Source organism: Onychostoma macrolepis, chromosome 18 (genome assembly GCF_012432095.1).
Source record: "Onychostoma macrolepis isolate SWU-2019 chromosome 18, ASM1243209v1, whole genome shotgun sequence".
NCBI lineage: Eukaryota > Metazoa > Chordata > Actinopteri > Cypriniformes > Cyprinidae > Onychostoma > Onychostoma macrolepis.
The window spans coordinates 8,597,844-8,610,918 of NC_081172.1; the positions used below are offsets into that span (position 1 = coordinate 8,597,844).

At 36.5% G+C, this 13,075-nt stretch overlaps 1 protein-coding gene across 1 annotated transcript in view; it reads left to right on the top strand.

The window, feature by feature from the left end:
* The window catches only part of cdh13 (cadherin 13, H-cadherin (heart)), a 341,165-nt gene that overhangs the window by 73,013 nt on the left and 255,077 nt on the right, over positions 1-13,075 (top strand). Inside the window, exon 2 of the mRNA XM_058751362.1 lies at positions 11,210-11,330. Within this exon, the coding sequence (XP_058607345.1) occupies positions 11,210-11,330 (121 nt within the window). The remainder of the gene's footprint in view (positions 1-11,209; positions 11,331-13,075) is intronic.

Here is a 13,075-nt window from a genome sequence, read left to right on the forward strand (position 1 = left end):
ATTGATTTTTTTTATTTTTTATTTTTTTTTTGAGCTGACATTTACACCAGACTCTGCCTAGTGACTTTGGCTGCACTGGCTTTCATCAATGAAGTCTCAACCTTAATCACACTTCAGGCCTGTCACAGCACCTGCCTGGAGGCCATCACCACTATACTCTTTAAAGAGACAACAGCTCCTGCTAAAGCCTCCAGAACCCACTGCAGAGTGACCGTGTGCACAGATTCTTAGAAAGCCACATGCCCAAAATAAACTTCTTTACCCTGTGTGTAAATGTCATACGCTGAACACCACTGGGCAGAGTTTACTCAGAGCGTCTGCAGCATCTGAGCTTCGTACTTACAGTTACTTATTTATGTATCTGCGCCTTCATTATATGCATTATATTGAAGCGCTACTATGTACAATTATAGCCATTGGTCAGTTTTTGTGTTTTTATCAATGCCCTTCACGTATTCACTTAAACATACTGTAGTGATTTTGTCTCTAGTCTAAGTCATTGCAAACAGGCTCACTGCTTTTAGTCAGATCATTTATAATTATTCATACTGGATATACTAATACTCATTCAGAGCATACAATGGCAAATAATTATTTTTATTTATTGAAGCTGCTGTTATAGACCTGAAAACTTTAATCACTGTTTCATTGTATTCGTATACTCGTCACCAGTAATTGTTCTCAAATTTATTCAAGCAATATTAATATTAATCTTTTTTTTTTTTTAAATATCAGGTTTAATTGTACATTAGTTTAGTCGTGGTACTTATAAATATTAACACTGATTCAGCAACACACTTAAAAAAAACAAACTATGATTATCATAAATTTAGTTAAATGTAAATATTAATATTCTTTTTTTTTTTTTTTTTTTTTGCACCTTTACATTTTTAAGAGTGTGTTCAATAGCATGTTAGGTTTGCAGTGGGATAAAAAGTGGTATTGAGGATCCAGAAATTTCTTAATGTTGGATCTTTATAGGTTTGTGAATTGATGTTCACAACCCATTTGCTTTCATAATGCGATGCATTTCCAAGTGAAATAGGATTTTAATGATTTATTTTGTTGGTGGCCGTACCATCCCAAAATGGAGCTACACCGAAAGTAATGCTTAAATAGCTGTTTGGTTGTTGGTTAACATTACTCAATAGCCCTATGAAGTGAGATAAGTGGAAAAGGAAAGTCATTTCAGAAGAGCAAGTTATTACGTTTTGATTTAAGGTTATGAAGACAACAATTTTTTGTCTTATAACATGAACCTATGAATTGCAATAAGACAGGAATGTGTGTTATGAAAGTAAATGGGGTCCGTTTTGATTTCATATTGACCTAAGCAATTCCAAGTTTACTTCACTAATATATCTTTGCCCTGTTATGTTGCTATAGTTGAAATATTCAAGACTTTCTTAGTCTGTGTTAATTTCTTTCTGACTTATTGAAGTTGCTGATGACTTTAATGGGCTAATTAATTAAAGATGTGATTCTCTGAGCAGCATTAAGGGAGATGATCTATAAAGAATGAATAGCCTATTCTACCATCATTATGGCTGCGTGATAATAATGTTGATATCAATTTGTTCTGATTTAGTAGTTAGTAGAATATCAGAAGTATCAGAATATTTAACTTTGACTCTAGAAGATGGGAGGACGCACTTAAAGCTGTTAGCCTTCTCTTTTAGCAGGGGAATATCGATCTGATACTCACTGTATATGTGGTCGTTGCTTTTCTCTCACCCAATAAACCCGGCGAACTTTATTCACTCCTCTGACATCTTTATTTAAGAGAAAAATCAGTGAGGCTCAAAAAGAATCAAAGAGTTTGTGCTTCTATAAGTGCTATCTATTGTGAGGAATGCAACACGACTGCAGAAAGAAAGTCTTTACGCTTTGCCATCTGCAGTCTGTCAAGTGATTGTAATGTTTCTGCTGCTTTTGTTTTTGTTCCTCAACAGTTATATTAACCTTAAAACCCTTCAATGGAAATCAAGTGGTCTCCCATTTTACCACATATGGTGTACGACTAAATTTTCTAATGACCCTTTGCAAACTAGGTTCTACAATATAGGCAGCTGTAAAACGCTTTTAGAATGGGACATTAAAATTGCTTTGGGTTACCACAGCACCTGAATGAAAATGACTCTTAGCACTTGTGGCCTGTGTTATGGCTATGTTCTCATCTGTTGCATTTATCCTCCAGTAGTTTTGAGGTTAGAAGGTCTAATGAGTAGATTACATGCCATGGAGAGGGATTACAGTGCTTTAGATCTGCTAACTATTGCTTTACAGTGCTGCAGTTTCAGGGAAATATGTTGGTTCCAGACTTTCTATGGAAAGAATTAATCCAGGCATTATGGGTAAGATGAGATTCGATGCCTCAGATGCTGACCTCATTGATGAAGCCAAAAGAATCCAGCTATCAAGTGCTGCAGGATTTCTAACGTGCATGCATAAATTATGGCGTCGGCCTTGGAAAAGTGCTAAAGCTAACGAACTAGAGAGTTTTGTCAGATACTCATCAAGCTGTTTTGCCTAGGCTCAGTGTTAATGTAGTCGCAAAGTAAGGCACATGTTTAGATCTTCAATATAACTCAGGGTTTTATAGCGCAGTTTATGAGCGGAGACGGAGAATGGGTCTGAACTCTGTTTCCCCCTCAGTGAAGCAAAACAAAAAGCCAGACTCTCTCAGGATGAGCTGAGTAAACCATAACCTCTATATCTCAGCTGGGTCTCATAAAGCCACCTCAAAGAAATGGCACTCATCAGTTTGGAAGCTTATTCTGTCTGTTTTTCATGCTTTATTTGTCTCGTCTCTTGTCACACCTATCTTTGTTTATAACAAACACAGCCGTAGCTGCTACCTTTTTATCATTTCCCTCAAACGTAAAGGGACTGTTCACCTAAAAATGTCAATTCTCTCATTATTTACTCACCCTCATGTTGTTTCAAACCTGTGTGACTTGCAGAGATATATTTAACAATGTTTTTGTGTTGTTACAATAAACAGGCAATGAAGCTTTCAAGCTTCAAAAAGGATGCAAAAGCACCGTAAAAGTATCATAAAATGGCCCATACGACCTTGTGTGCTATATTCAAATTTGTCCAAATGAAAGCTCTGTATAAGAAACCAACTGGAATTTAAGTCTGAAAATCTGGACATGTTCAAGAGAGTTGAAGATCTTTTCAATGAATTGATTAATTCAGTTAACAAAACCAGCCTGAATGTTTAGCTTACAAATCAGACTGATCAGGTTGATTGTGATGTTTTTGCTGCGTTTTTTGTTCCTCAGTTGTTAATCTTAAAACCCTTCAATGGTAATCCAATTTGCTAATGATTCTGTATCAGAAAGTGATTGAAATTTAAGTCTCTGAAATCTGAGCGGTTAACATTTCAGTTTCAGTTAACATTGCATAACATTGCAGCTACATTTCGTATTGTATTTTACTCTTATGTATTTTGTAGCATCTGTTGAATTGTACAAATGTACAAAAAATTGCAGTAGTTAACAGCCCATTGGATGGCCCATCTGTTGTATGGCTTCCTGATAATTGAAATATAGTGCATAGTTAAATTTTTATGATACTTTATGCTGCTTTGTGTGCTTTTTTAAAGGCTGAAAGCTTCAGTCCCCATTAATTGCATGAAAAAGTCTTAAATATCTCCTTTTGTGTTATACGAAGGGAAAAAGTCCCACAGGTTTGGAACGACATGAGGGTGACTAAATGCAGACAGAATTTAATTGTTGAGTGAACTATCCATTTAATTTTCCCCCTTTGTCGTTCACAAGCAGCAGGACCTAAAAGAAAAGCGGAGACTTCTAAAAGCACATTTAAATGTTTTTCTCTCCGGACCAGCAGGGGACATTGTCATTTCCTAACCCCTGTCCCCTCGATCACAGCCCACCAGTGTCATCTCCTCTAGTTTTGTTTAATAAGGAAATCATGCTGAGTCAAATTATTAGAAACTAATGAAGTCTCCACACAGCTGTATCACAGAAATGAACTGATAAGGTGACCAACATGCCAAGCAATCAATTACACTTTCCAGTTCAGACAGAGGAGAAGAAAAGCCTGCGTTGTTGAGGGAGGGAGAGAAGGGGATAAGTCGAGGCAAGGCAGCAGGTGGTGTTCTTGCTTTGGATGCCCGTCTCCCAGTAAGCAGCCACGCAGTGGAGATGAAGGCAGGCCGGCACAATCCCCTTGCGCTGGGCTTTCTTTTGTCACATCAAACAAGGCCACACGTTTTTGTGAGCATGGGTGCACATTCTCTCTTTCCTCTTACCTCATTTCTCTGTCCTCCCATTGGTTGTCATCTGCTCTGACACCAACTTGGATACTCTTTCACTCACACACACACACACACAGTGTCACCACTCACACAGGACGCTTTCTAGCAGTTTGACAGAGTGTTGACAGTATTGAACATAAGGTGCATTTATAGCTGCTTTTAATACACTTGTCAATATATGTGTTAATTATCCTGACCCCTAATTAATCTGAATGATTTTTAAAAATCTGATATTGATTTGCTGCACTGCTTGTCACAAGTTTTTTTAAATTTTTTAACTTGACACAGCATCATGAAAAGTAATGTGGAGCATCAGCCATTCTTCATTCATAGGGCTTCAGCTAACTGGGCCACAAGAAGGATACATGGAACATTAATGAAAATGTATAATGATTTATTTTTTTATTTTATTTATTTTTTGTATATAAATCATTGAAAAACTCTTTATTATGATGGGGTTTTTTTCGGATTTATTTTTATATAATTATTTTAATTGTATTTTGTACCTTTATTTATGTGTGTGTGTGTGTATGTGTATATATATATATATATATATATATATATATATATATATATATACAGTATATATATATATATTCTGCACTGTTTTTTAATAACAAAAATAATCAGGTATTTATTTTACAGTTTATACGTAAGGAATAATTGACGAATAATTCAACGGACCGAAGTCAATTATTCTGCATATACTACGGTTGCCACACCTCAAGACATCGATCAGATGATATATTTTAAGGCATTCGTCTGGTATTTCTACTTAAATCGCTATTGTGAGTAGGATTATTTCTTCCGCATTTCATCCAACTAAATAGCTAATTCCAAAACGTCATTTTAAACCTGGTAACTGAGGCTTGAGCCATTGATAGCGGACTAATAATGCAGTTAATAAGTAGGTTATGAGAGACAGAGAGAGAGAGAGAGATTACCTCTGTGCGTCTCTCAATAGTGATCGGCAGCAATGTCTCTAGTTATAGTGAAACTTAGTTCCGTTTGTTCACGAACAGCGCCGTTGTTGTTACCTCGCTTGTGAGAATTCATGTAGTTTTTAAGTTGTTTACTGATAAAATCGTCAGAGTAGCGCTAACAACATTAGCACGATGTATGCTAGTGTGTGTGCAAACTGTAACTGTTATGTGTGTGCGGTCTGTGAGGGAGAGAGAGCGGGAGAGATAGAGTATGTGCTTTCCGTACATAATAAAGCGTAATTTTGTGGCAAAAACATGGACATGATCTGTCGTTTTTATCATATTGTTTACTATATTTATTTATTTGGCCAGTGTCGTTGTGGGTTTTGGTTATTTTGCTGTTGTAAGACCTTTGAAATAACAGAAATCATTTGGCGAAGTGATACGGTCATGTAATGCGGTCAAGAGCTGCCTGGAACTACATTCACCGTGCGTTTCCCTGAAAATAATTGCACACCTTAGGACGTTCGGCAGCCAATCAGATTCAAGCATTCAACGGCCCCGTGGTATAAATCTGAATTTAATAACAGTGGACAGAAAAGCTATATATACTGACAACTTAAAGTAAATATTGTTCTGGTAATTTTATATGTTCATTTAAATATATTTTTTATTTATTACTGAGCTATCATAAATAAAAAATGATATATAAACCATATACATTTATTTTAGAACCAACATGATATGCTTATACAATTATAACACACCTAATATGTTTCTCACACAATATAAATGGGTCTTTGTACATGAAAATATGAGTCTATATTTTAGAAATGAAGTCCCATTTAGGGGATCATCATATTTGGGGTCCGTAGCATAAAAAGTTACAAACCCCTGCTCTTGAGCACATTTACCTTGATCAACAATTAAAAACTTTCCAGACGGAATGTAAGAAGTCCTGTGTGAATTTCCCCTTAACACCCTTTTAAATTTTTACAAGTTCCCTTCACTTTTTTTGCTGACGCTTCGCAGATTTGTGCCTCGGGCAGTTTGAAGGACACAACATAATTAATGTCCAGCCTTTTCTTTTCCTTCTCATCTTTATTTCTTTATCATTTTATTCTCTTTTTGTTCCGGGAGAGGGCAAACATGTGCACAGCGCCCTCTGATAATATCTGCTCTGACATTTTTTTGTCTGGATGATTTTTTTAAGTGAGGTTCACCATGCTGATTGGAGAAATTTCTGCCGTGCTGTCTTATATGCAATGTTATCTCTACCCTGCTGAGCCAATTCTAAGAATATCTGCTTCGTATGCGGCTATGAAAAGTCATTGAGTTTCTGAGTAACTAAACTAGCTTCTGTTCTCTTATGAGGAACTCCATTAAGAGAACTCCTAAAGGACTGAAGAAGCAGTGGGTTGAATAGAAACAACCATAAAGAGTGGAGACCTTGTTTGGAAACGGTGCCCTTAACCCCCAAATGTATTTGTCATTAAACTGGAGATAAAGCAGAGTATGCCTTTGTGAGTTTAACAAGAGACTACATAGTGCTATCCGATCGTCACTGAGGGCAGTGCTATTTTAGCAGCAAATTAACCTGTAGGACAAGAATGATAGTATTTTTTCCATTTCAGTAAACACAGCACTTTTGTCAGATTTGGCTCATTAAATCTAAAAAATAAGCTAAAATAAGCATTTATTTTCTCCTCAAAATACAGAGTGCTGAGATTCTTCATTTTTTTTTTTTTTTGTCCGTGTCGTATCCTAGGGGAAACGTCAAAGAAAACTTTGTGCCGTATTGCTGAGTGTGCGATCGCAAATGGCTTTTTTTCAGCTGCAGTTTTTCCTTGAAACTCTGAATTGCTGTAGTAATAACATGCTTGAAGCTCCCTAATGCTGAAGCTCCCTTGCATGAATTCTTCTTTCAAGGAATTTGAAGGTAGCGACAGTGCAATAGCATACAATCTCATATCCAGAGTGCTCATCTGAACACACAGTGAGGTGCAGCAGCTGTTTGAGAGCTGCCCTCGTAATGTGCATTCTGTGTCCCAGCTGGCTCCTTACAAGGCCCTTGCCGTCCTATGCTCTCCAGATCCGCAAATCAAACCAACACTTTGACATTTTTCACTGATCTTTCATAACTGACTTGGATATTAGCTTCAATAACAACTAAAGAGACCTCAGCGAAATGCAGAGTAGCAGAACAAGGCTGCAGTTTGGAAAGACAGATAAGGCATTTTATTGAATGAATGTACTTTTTGTATTAAAAGTAGGTATAAAAGTTTTTTTTTTTTCTTTTTCTTTTCCAAATTCTATGAATAGTTAAAAAGAACCTTTAGAAATCTTTAGTCTTCAAAAATCAAAAAACAAAACAAACAATATCCATCCATCCATCCATATATATATACATACAGGTGCTGGTCATATAATTAGAATATCATCAAATATTTTATCATCAAAAAGATGATTTATTTCACTAATTCCATTAAAAAGTGAAACTTGTATATTATATTCATTCATTACACACATACTGATATATTTCAAATGTTTATTTCTTTTAATTTTGATGATTATAACTGACAACTAAGGAAAATCCCAAATTCAGTATCTCAGAAAATTAGAATATTTACATTTGAGTTTCAATTAATGACCATCCCTACAGTATAAATTCCGGATATCTCTTGTTCTTTGAAACCACATTAATGGGGAAGACTGCTGACTTGGCAATGATCCAGAAGACGAACATTGACGCCCTCCACAAAGAGGGTAAGTCACAGAGGGTCATTACTGAAAGGTGTGGCTGTTTACAGAGTGCTGTATCAAAGCATATTAAATGCAAAGTTGACTGGAAGGAAGAATTTGGGTAGGAAAAGGTGCACAAGCAACAGGGATGACCGCAAACTTGAGAATACTGTCAAGCAAAGCTGATTCAAACACTTGTGAGAGCTTCACAAGGAGTGGACTGAAGCTGGAGTCAGTGCATCAAGAGTCACCACACTCAGACGTCTTCAGGAAAAGGGCTACCAAGCCACTTCTGAACCAGAGACAACGTCAGAAGCGTCTTACCTGGGCTGTGGAGAAAAAGAACTGGACTGTTGCTCAGTGGTCCAAAGTCCTCTTTTCAGATGAATGTAAATTTTGCATTTAATTTGGAAATCAAGGTCCCGGAGTCTGGAGGAAGAGTGGAGAGGCACAGAATCCATGTTGCTTGAAGTCCAGTGTGAAGTTTCCACAGTCTGTGATGATTTGGGCTGCCATGTAATCTGCTGGTGTTGGTCCACTGTGTTTTCTGAAGTCCACAGTCAACGCAGCCATCTACCAGGAAATTTTAAAGCACTTCATGCTTCCTGCTGCTGACCAACTTTATGGAGATGCAGATTTCATTTTCCAACAGGACTTGGCACCTGCACACAGTGCCAAAGCAACCAGTATCTGGTTTAAGGACCACAGTATCCCTGTTCTTAATTGGCCAGCAAACTCGCCTGACCTTAACCCCATAGAAAATCTATGGGGTATTGTGAAGAGGAAGATGCGATATGCCAGACCCAACAATGCAGAAGAGCTGAAGGCCACTATCAGAGCAACCTGGGCTCTCAAAACACCTGAGCAGTGCCACAAACTGATCGACTCCATGCCACGCCGCATTGCTGCAGTAATTCAGGCAAAAGGAGCCCCAACTAAGTATTGAGTGCTGTACATGCTCATACTTTTCATGTTTATACTTTTCAGTTGGCCAAGATTTCTAAAAATCCTTTCTTTGTATTGGTCTTAAGTAATATTCTAATTTTCTGAGATACTGAATTTGGGATTTTCCTTAGTTGTCAGTTATAATCATCAAAATTAAAAGAAATAAACATTTTAAATATATCAGTCTGTGTGTAATGAATGAATATAATATACAATTTTCACTATATATATATGTATATATGTATATATATATATGCGCTCTACAGAAGAACAAAATGTCATTATTCAGTGACAAATGTATCATGGTTCAGTGTTGATTCAATTCAGTGTCATTTCCATCTTGATTCAGTTCACATTTTCAGTAATATTCGATTATATTGTTGAATATTAATTGTCTTTTAAACCCCAATTAATCAGCTATGACTGATATATATCGTCTTTTAGGTTGAGCCGGCCCTGTGGATGCTAATGCTATTTTCTTTAAAGTTAGAAAGAATAGCTTTTTTTAGCTACAAAGCAGCCGTGTGCGTATCCTTTCATAAATAATGATTGTGAAGAAAGCATTGGGTTTTACTAAATCACAAAGGGAGAAACGAAGCCAAAACCTTCATTATTCATGAATGGGTTATCTAATCTAAAATATTTACGTTTTAGACAGCGCAGCTGATGATTTATGCTCTATGTTTCTGATGTACTGAATCTGTGTTGAATGTATTCCCTAGGAAGGACCTCTTGAGTGGATCTCTGAAATTCTGTCTGTGTGTCTAGAGTTACAGTATGTACTATGTAGAACTGAGAGGAGGAACAGGGCTGTATATTCAAGGATGGCATGCGGGGTGTGTCATTGTCAGAAAGAATCGCTGCTTCCCTCCAGGTGAAAGGGTGATTGATGGAAAGCAAAAATAGGTGTGAAAGAGTAATAATGTTGCTGGAAGTAGAAGAGGAAGATGGACAGAAAGGTTGGTGCTGCATGGCTGACTGGTCCTTACAAAGGGGAAAAAAGCCTCTTCGTCTACCATCGAACTAAAAGCAACAAAACAGCAATGTCCTCGGAGTTTTAAAAGCTGGGTGATTACCTTTAATTCTTAATGAAGACAAGCTTTGCTTTCCTAAGTGGAAGGCAACCTAAAATTGGTATAATTGACCAAAGCCCTCAGCAGAATCATTGTGCTCTTGGTCGCCGTAAAAGCAGCATTTAGTCACTGTAGGCTCGACAAAAAAACATAGAGCATAAATCATTGTTGATCTATGTGAATTACAATACTCCAGATTTGGTCAGTGCACTTGTTTTAGCAGTGCAGTTGAAGTTGTTTTTGACTAAGAACAGAAAAAACACTAGGGTTTTTTGCTCTTTCAAAAGAAGTAATCAGGCAAAATCAGTTTGTATAAATCCTTTACATAGAAAACCTTGACTATGTAGTTCTGAGAATAAATTAAAAGTAAGAAAAGTGCACCGAATGTTGTCATTGTGAGAAAAATATGAAACTCTAGTTACATTTGATTGTGTTTGTTAAACTAAAGGCTGGCAATATTAACACGGTTCAAAGGTGAATTTACTTCTGTCATGCAGATACAAATGTGGGGGAGCAGAAAGTCAAAGACGTATACAGACTAGAATGATGACTATTATTTTGCTAAGTAGAGTTTAAAAAAGTGATCATTTCCCATAAGGAAAACGGATTTTGAGCTATAAAAGATTTCATAACTATATTTCTTATGCTGTGTAAAGTTTTGATGCCTTTTGAAGCTATATATTTATCTTAGGTTGTTGGGTAAAAGTGAACATGACATGTTGAAACAGATGGCAATTTCATTATAGCTCTGAAGGCAGCGACAATTATAATTCTAGTTCTGAAAAAAAAAAAAAAAAGTATGACTGATTATGAAGTATGAAGATTATTTTTCTTTTAAAAAAAATAATTGTCTTTCTTCTTAAAGACTGTTCTTGCCCTTTTGGATCATCAGTAAGTTCTAGGAGAAAGGATTGAACTCATTTAAAATAATTAAAATGTACTCGCACTTACACTTTTGCTTAAAAATAATAAAATGCAATGTAGAATCACTACGGGATATAATCTGTGCTATTATTAATTTGATTTCAAATAGTATATGTATTAATACATATTTATTAAATAAATAATTTATGTATTTTAGAAGTGTTATAGTTGTGGGTGCAATTTTAATTAGAGTTTCAAATATAAATACAATTTGAATATTTGAAAATATATATACTTAAGCAGATTTATGATCTAAGAAATGCTAAAATTATCCACTGTATTCAGTTATTCAGTGGAAATCTGTCTATCTGTTTCAGGTTGTATGCACTGGAGCGCAGGAAGAGGAAGAGAAGACTGAATGTGTACTGGGATTTCAGGAGAAGGAGTACCTGGTGGAGTACAGTGGAGGGTTCGTCAAAGACGTTCCTCTGTTGAAAGGTACGGCAATGATGTCATCATCGGTGAATGAGAAGGTGCAGGTTTGGTTGTGGAATTTGAGTTGTTTTGGCTTTCTCTCGCCTCTCGCTTTTTTCTCTTTCACACACCGTGGCTGTCTGAGCCACATGTGTACGCCAGCTGGAGAAAGAACAGTTCTCGAGGGCCTTGGGTGAATTTTGATTGTTCATTATTCTCATTATCATGCACAATACTTTTTCATTTATTAAAAAAAGGGAAATAAAGGCTCCAGTGTCCAAACAAAACATCAAAATGATCTGGTGCTCATAAATTATTCTGTTTGATTGTGAGGATGTTTACAAAGCCTTTGTGATTCCAGTCTCTTCCAGTGGCTGCTGCTCGTAATGGCTGCAGCTGCGTCAAACTTTCTGCATAAAAATTCATGTCAAGATTCTGGCAGAGAACGCCGCCATCCAGACATTTTCTGTCTGCATCATATTTTACAGAGGCAGTTAAGACAGATTATCAAAAACTTTAGAATGGACAACACTCGCATGACAGCAGAAAAAGAAAAGCAGAGAGCGAGAACTGCTAATAAAGGAGTCGTTTCCTCACAGGTCTCCGCGTTCGCACAATGAAACTCTCCTGAGACCCCCGAGAATCAGAGTGATTAATGAAATTACAGTCTAATTACACATTAAGCATGTACATCCCCACAGGATACTCCTACACTGCCTTGCATGAAAAAGGCAACACCATGAGTGTTTTGAGAACAACAATATATTAATCAGTTTTCAGATAAGTCATAAACAGTGTGTTGCCTGGTGGAGTTGTAACCCACCCACCCCTCAAGCCTAACATGAGAAATGAATAAAATAAATGAAAAAAAATCCACTATGTGGTGTTCAGCTCAGAGATGTCCAGAGGTCCTGTACTTCGTGTGAATAGTAATCAGACAGGGGACCAAACATGCTGCAGAGGTCAGTGCTGCAGTGAGAGCAGGCAGACAGTGGCTTTGCTCAAGCAGGATGGAATAGAAGTGTGAGGGGCTTGTACTACACTGATCCCTGATTGTGGAAAACTGGCAAGAAGTCATGAGAGATAGTAGTAGTGGAGGAGTATAGCCAAGCTTGATATTCATAACTGGTCCACAAAATAGAATGTATCGAACTGCTTGAAATTGATGTGCTACTCTTAAACAACTGTCAATCCATCCATACATCCATTGTTTGTTCGTTCTATCTATTGTTTGATAGTTTGTTCTGTCTATTGATCGATCAATCATTCTACCAATCATTCTATCGATTGTTTGTTCATTCTATCATTAGATTGTTTTAGCTATCAATCAGTTCTGTTTATCGACTGATCTACCGATTATTCCATCTATTGGTTGATCTATCGTTCAATTAATCTATCGTTCTATCTATCGATCATCCCCTTGTCCATCCATTGATCGATCTATCTATCTATCTATCTATCTATCTATCTATCTATCTATCTATCTATCTATCTATCTATCTATCTATCTATCTATCTATCTATCTATCTATCTATCTATCTATCTATCTATCTATCTATCTATCTATCTATCTATCTATCTATCTATCTATCTATCTATCTATCTATCTATCTATCTATCGATTGATCGTTCTACCAGTTGTTCTATTGATCATTTGTTCTATCTATTGATTGATCATTCTACCATTTGTCCTATCAATCGTTCTATCTATTGCTTGATCAATCATTCAACCTGTCATTCTATTAATCATTTTTTTATGTCTATCTTT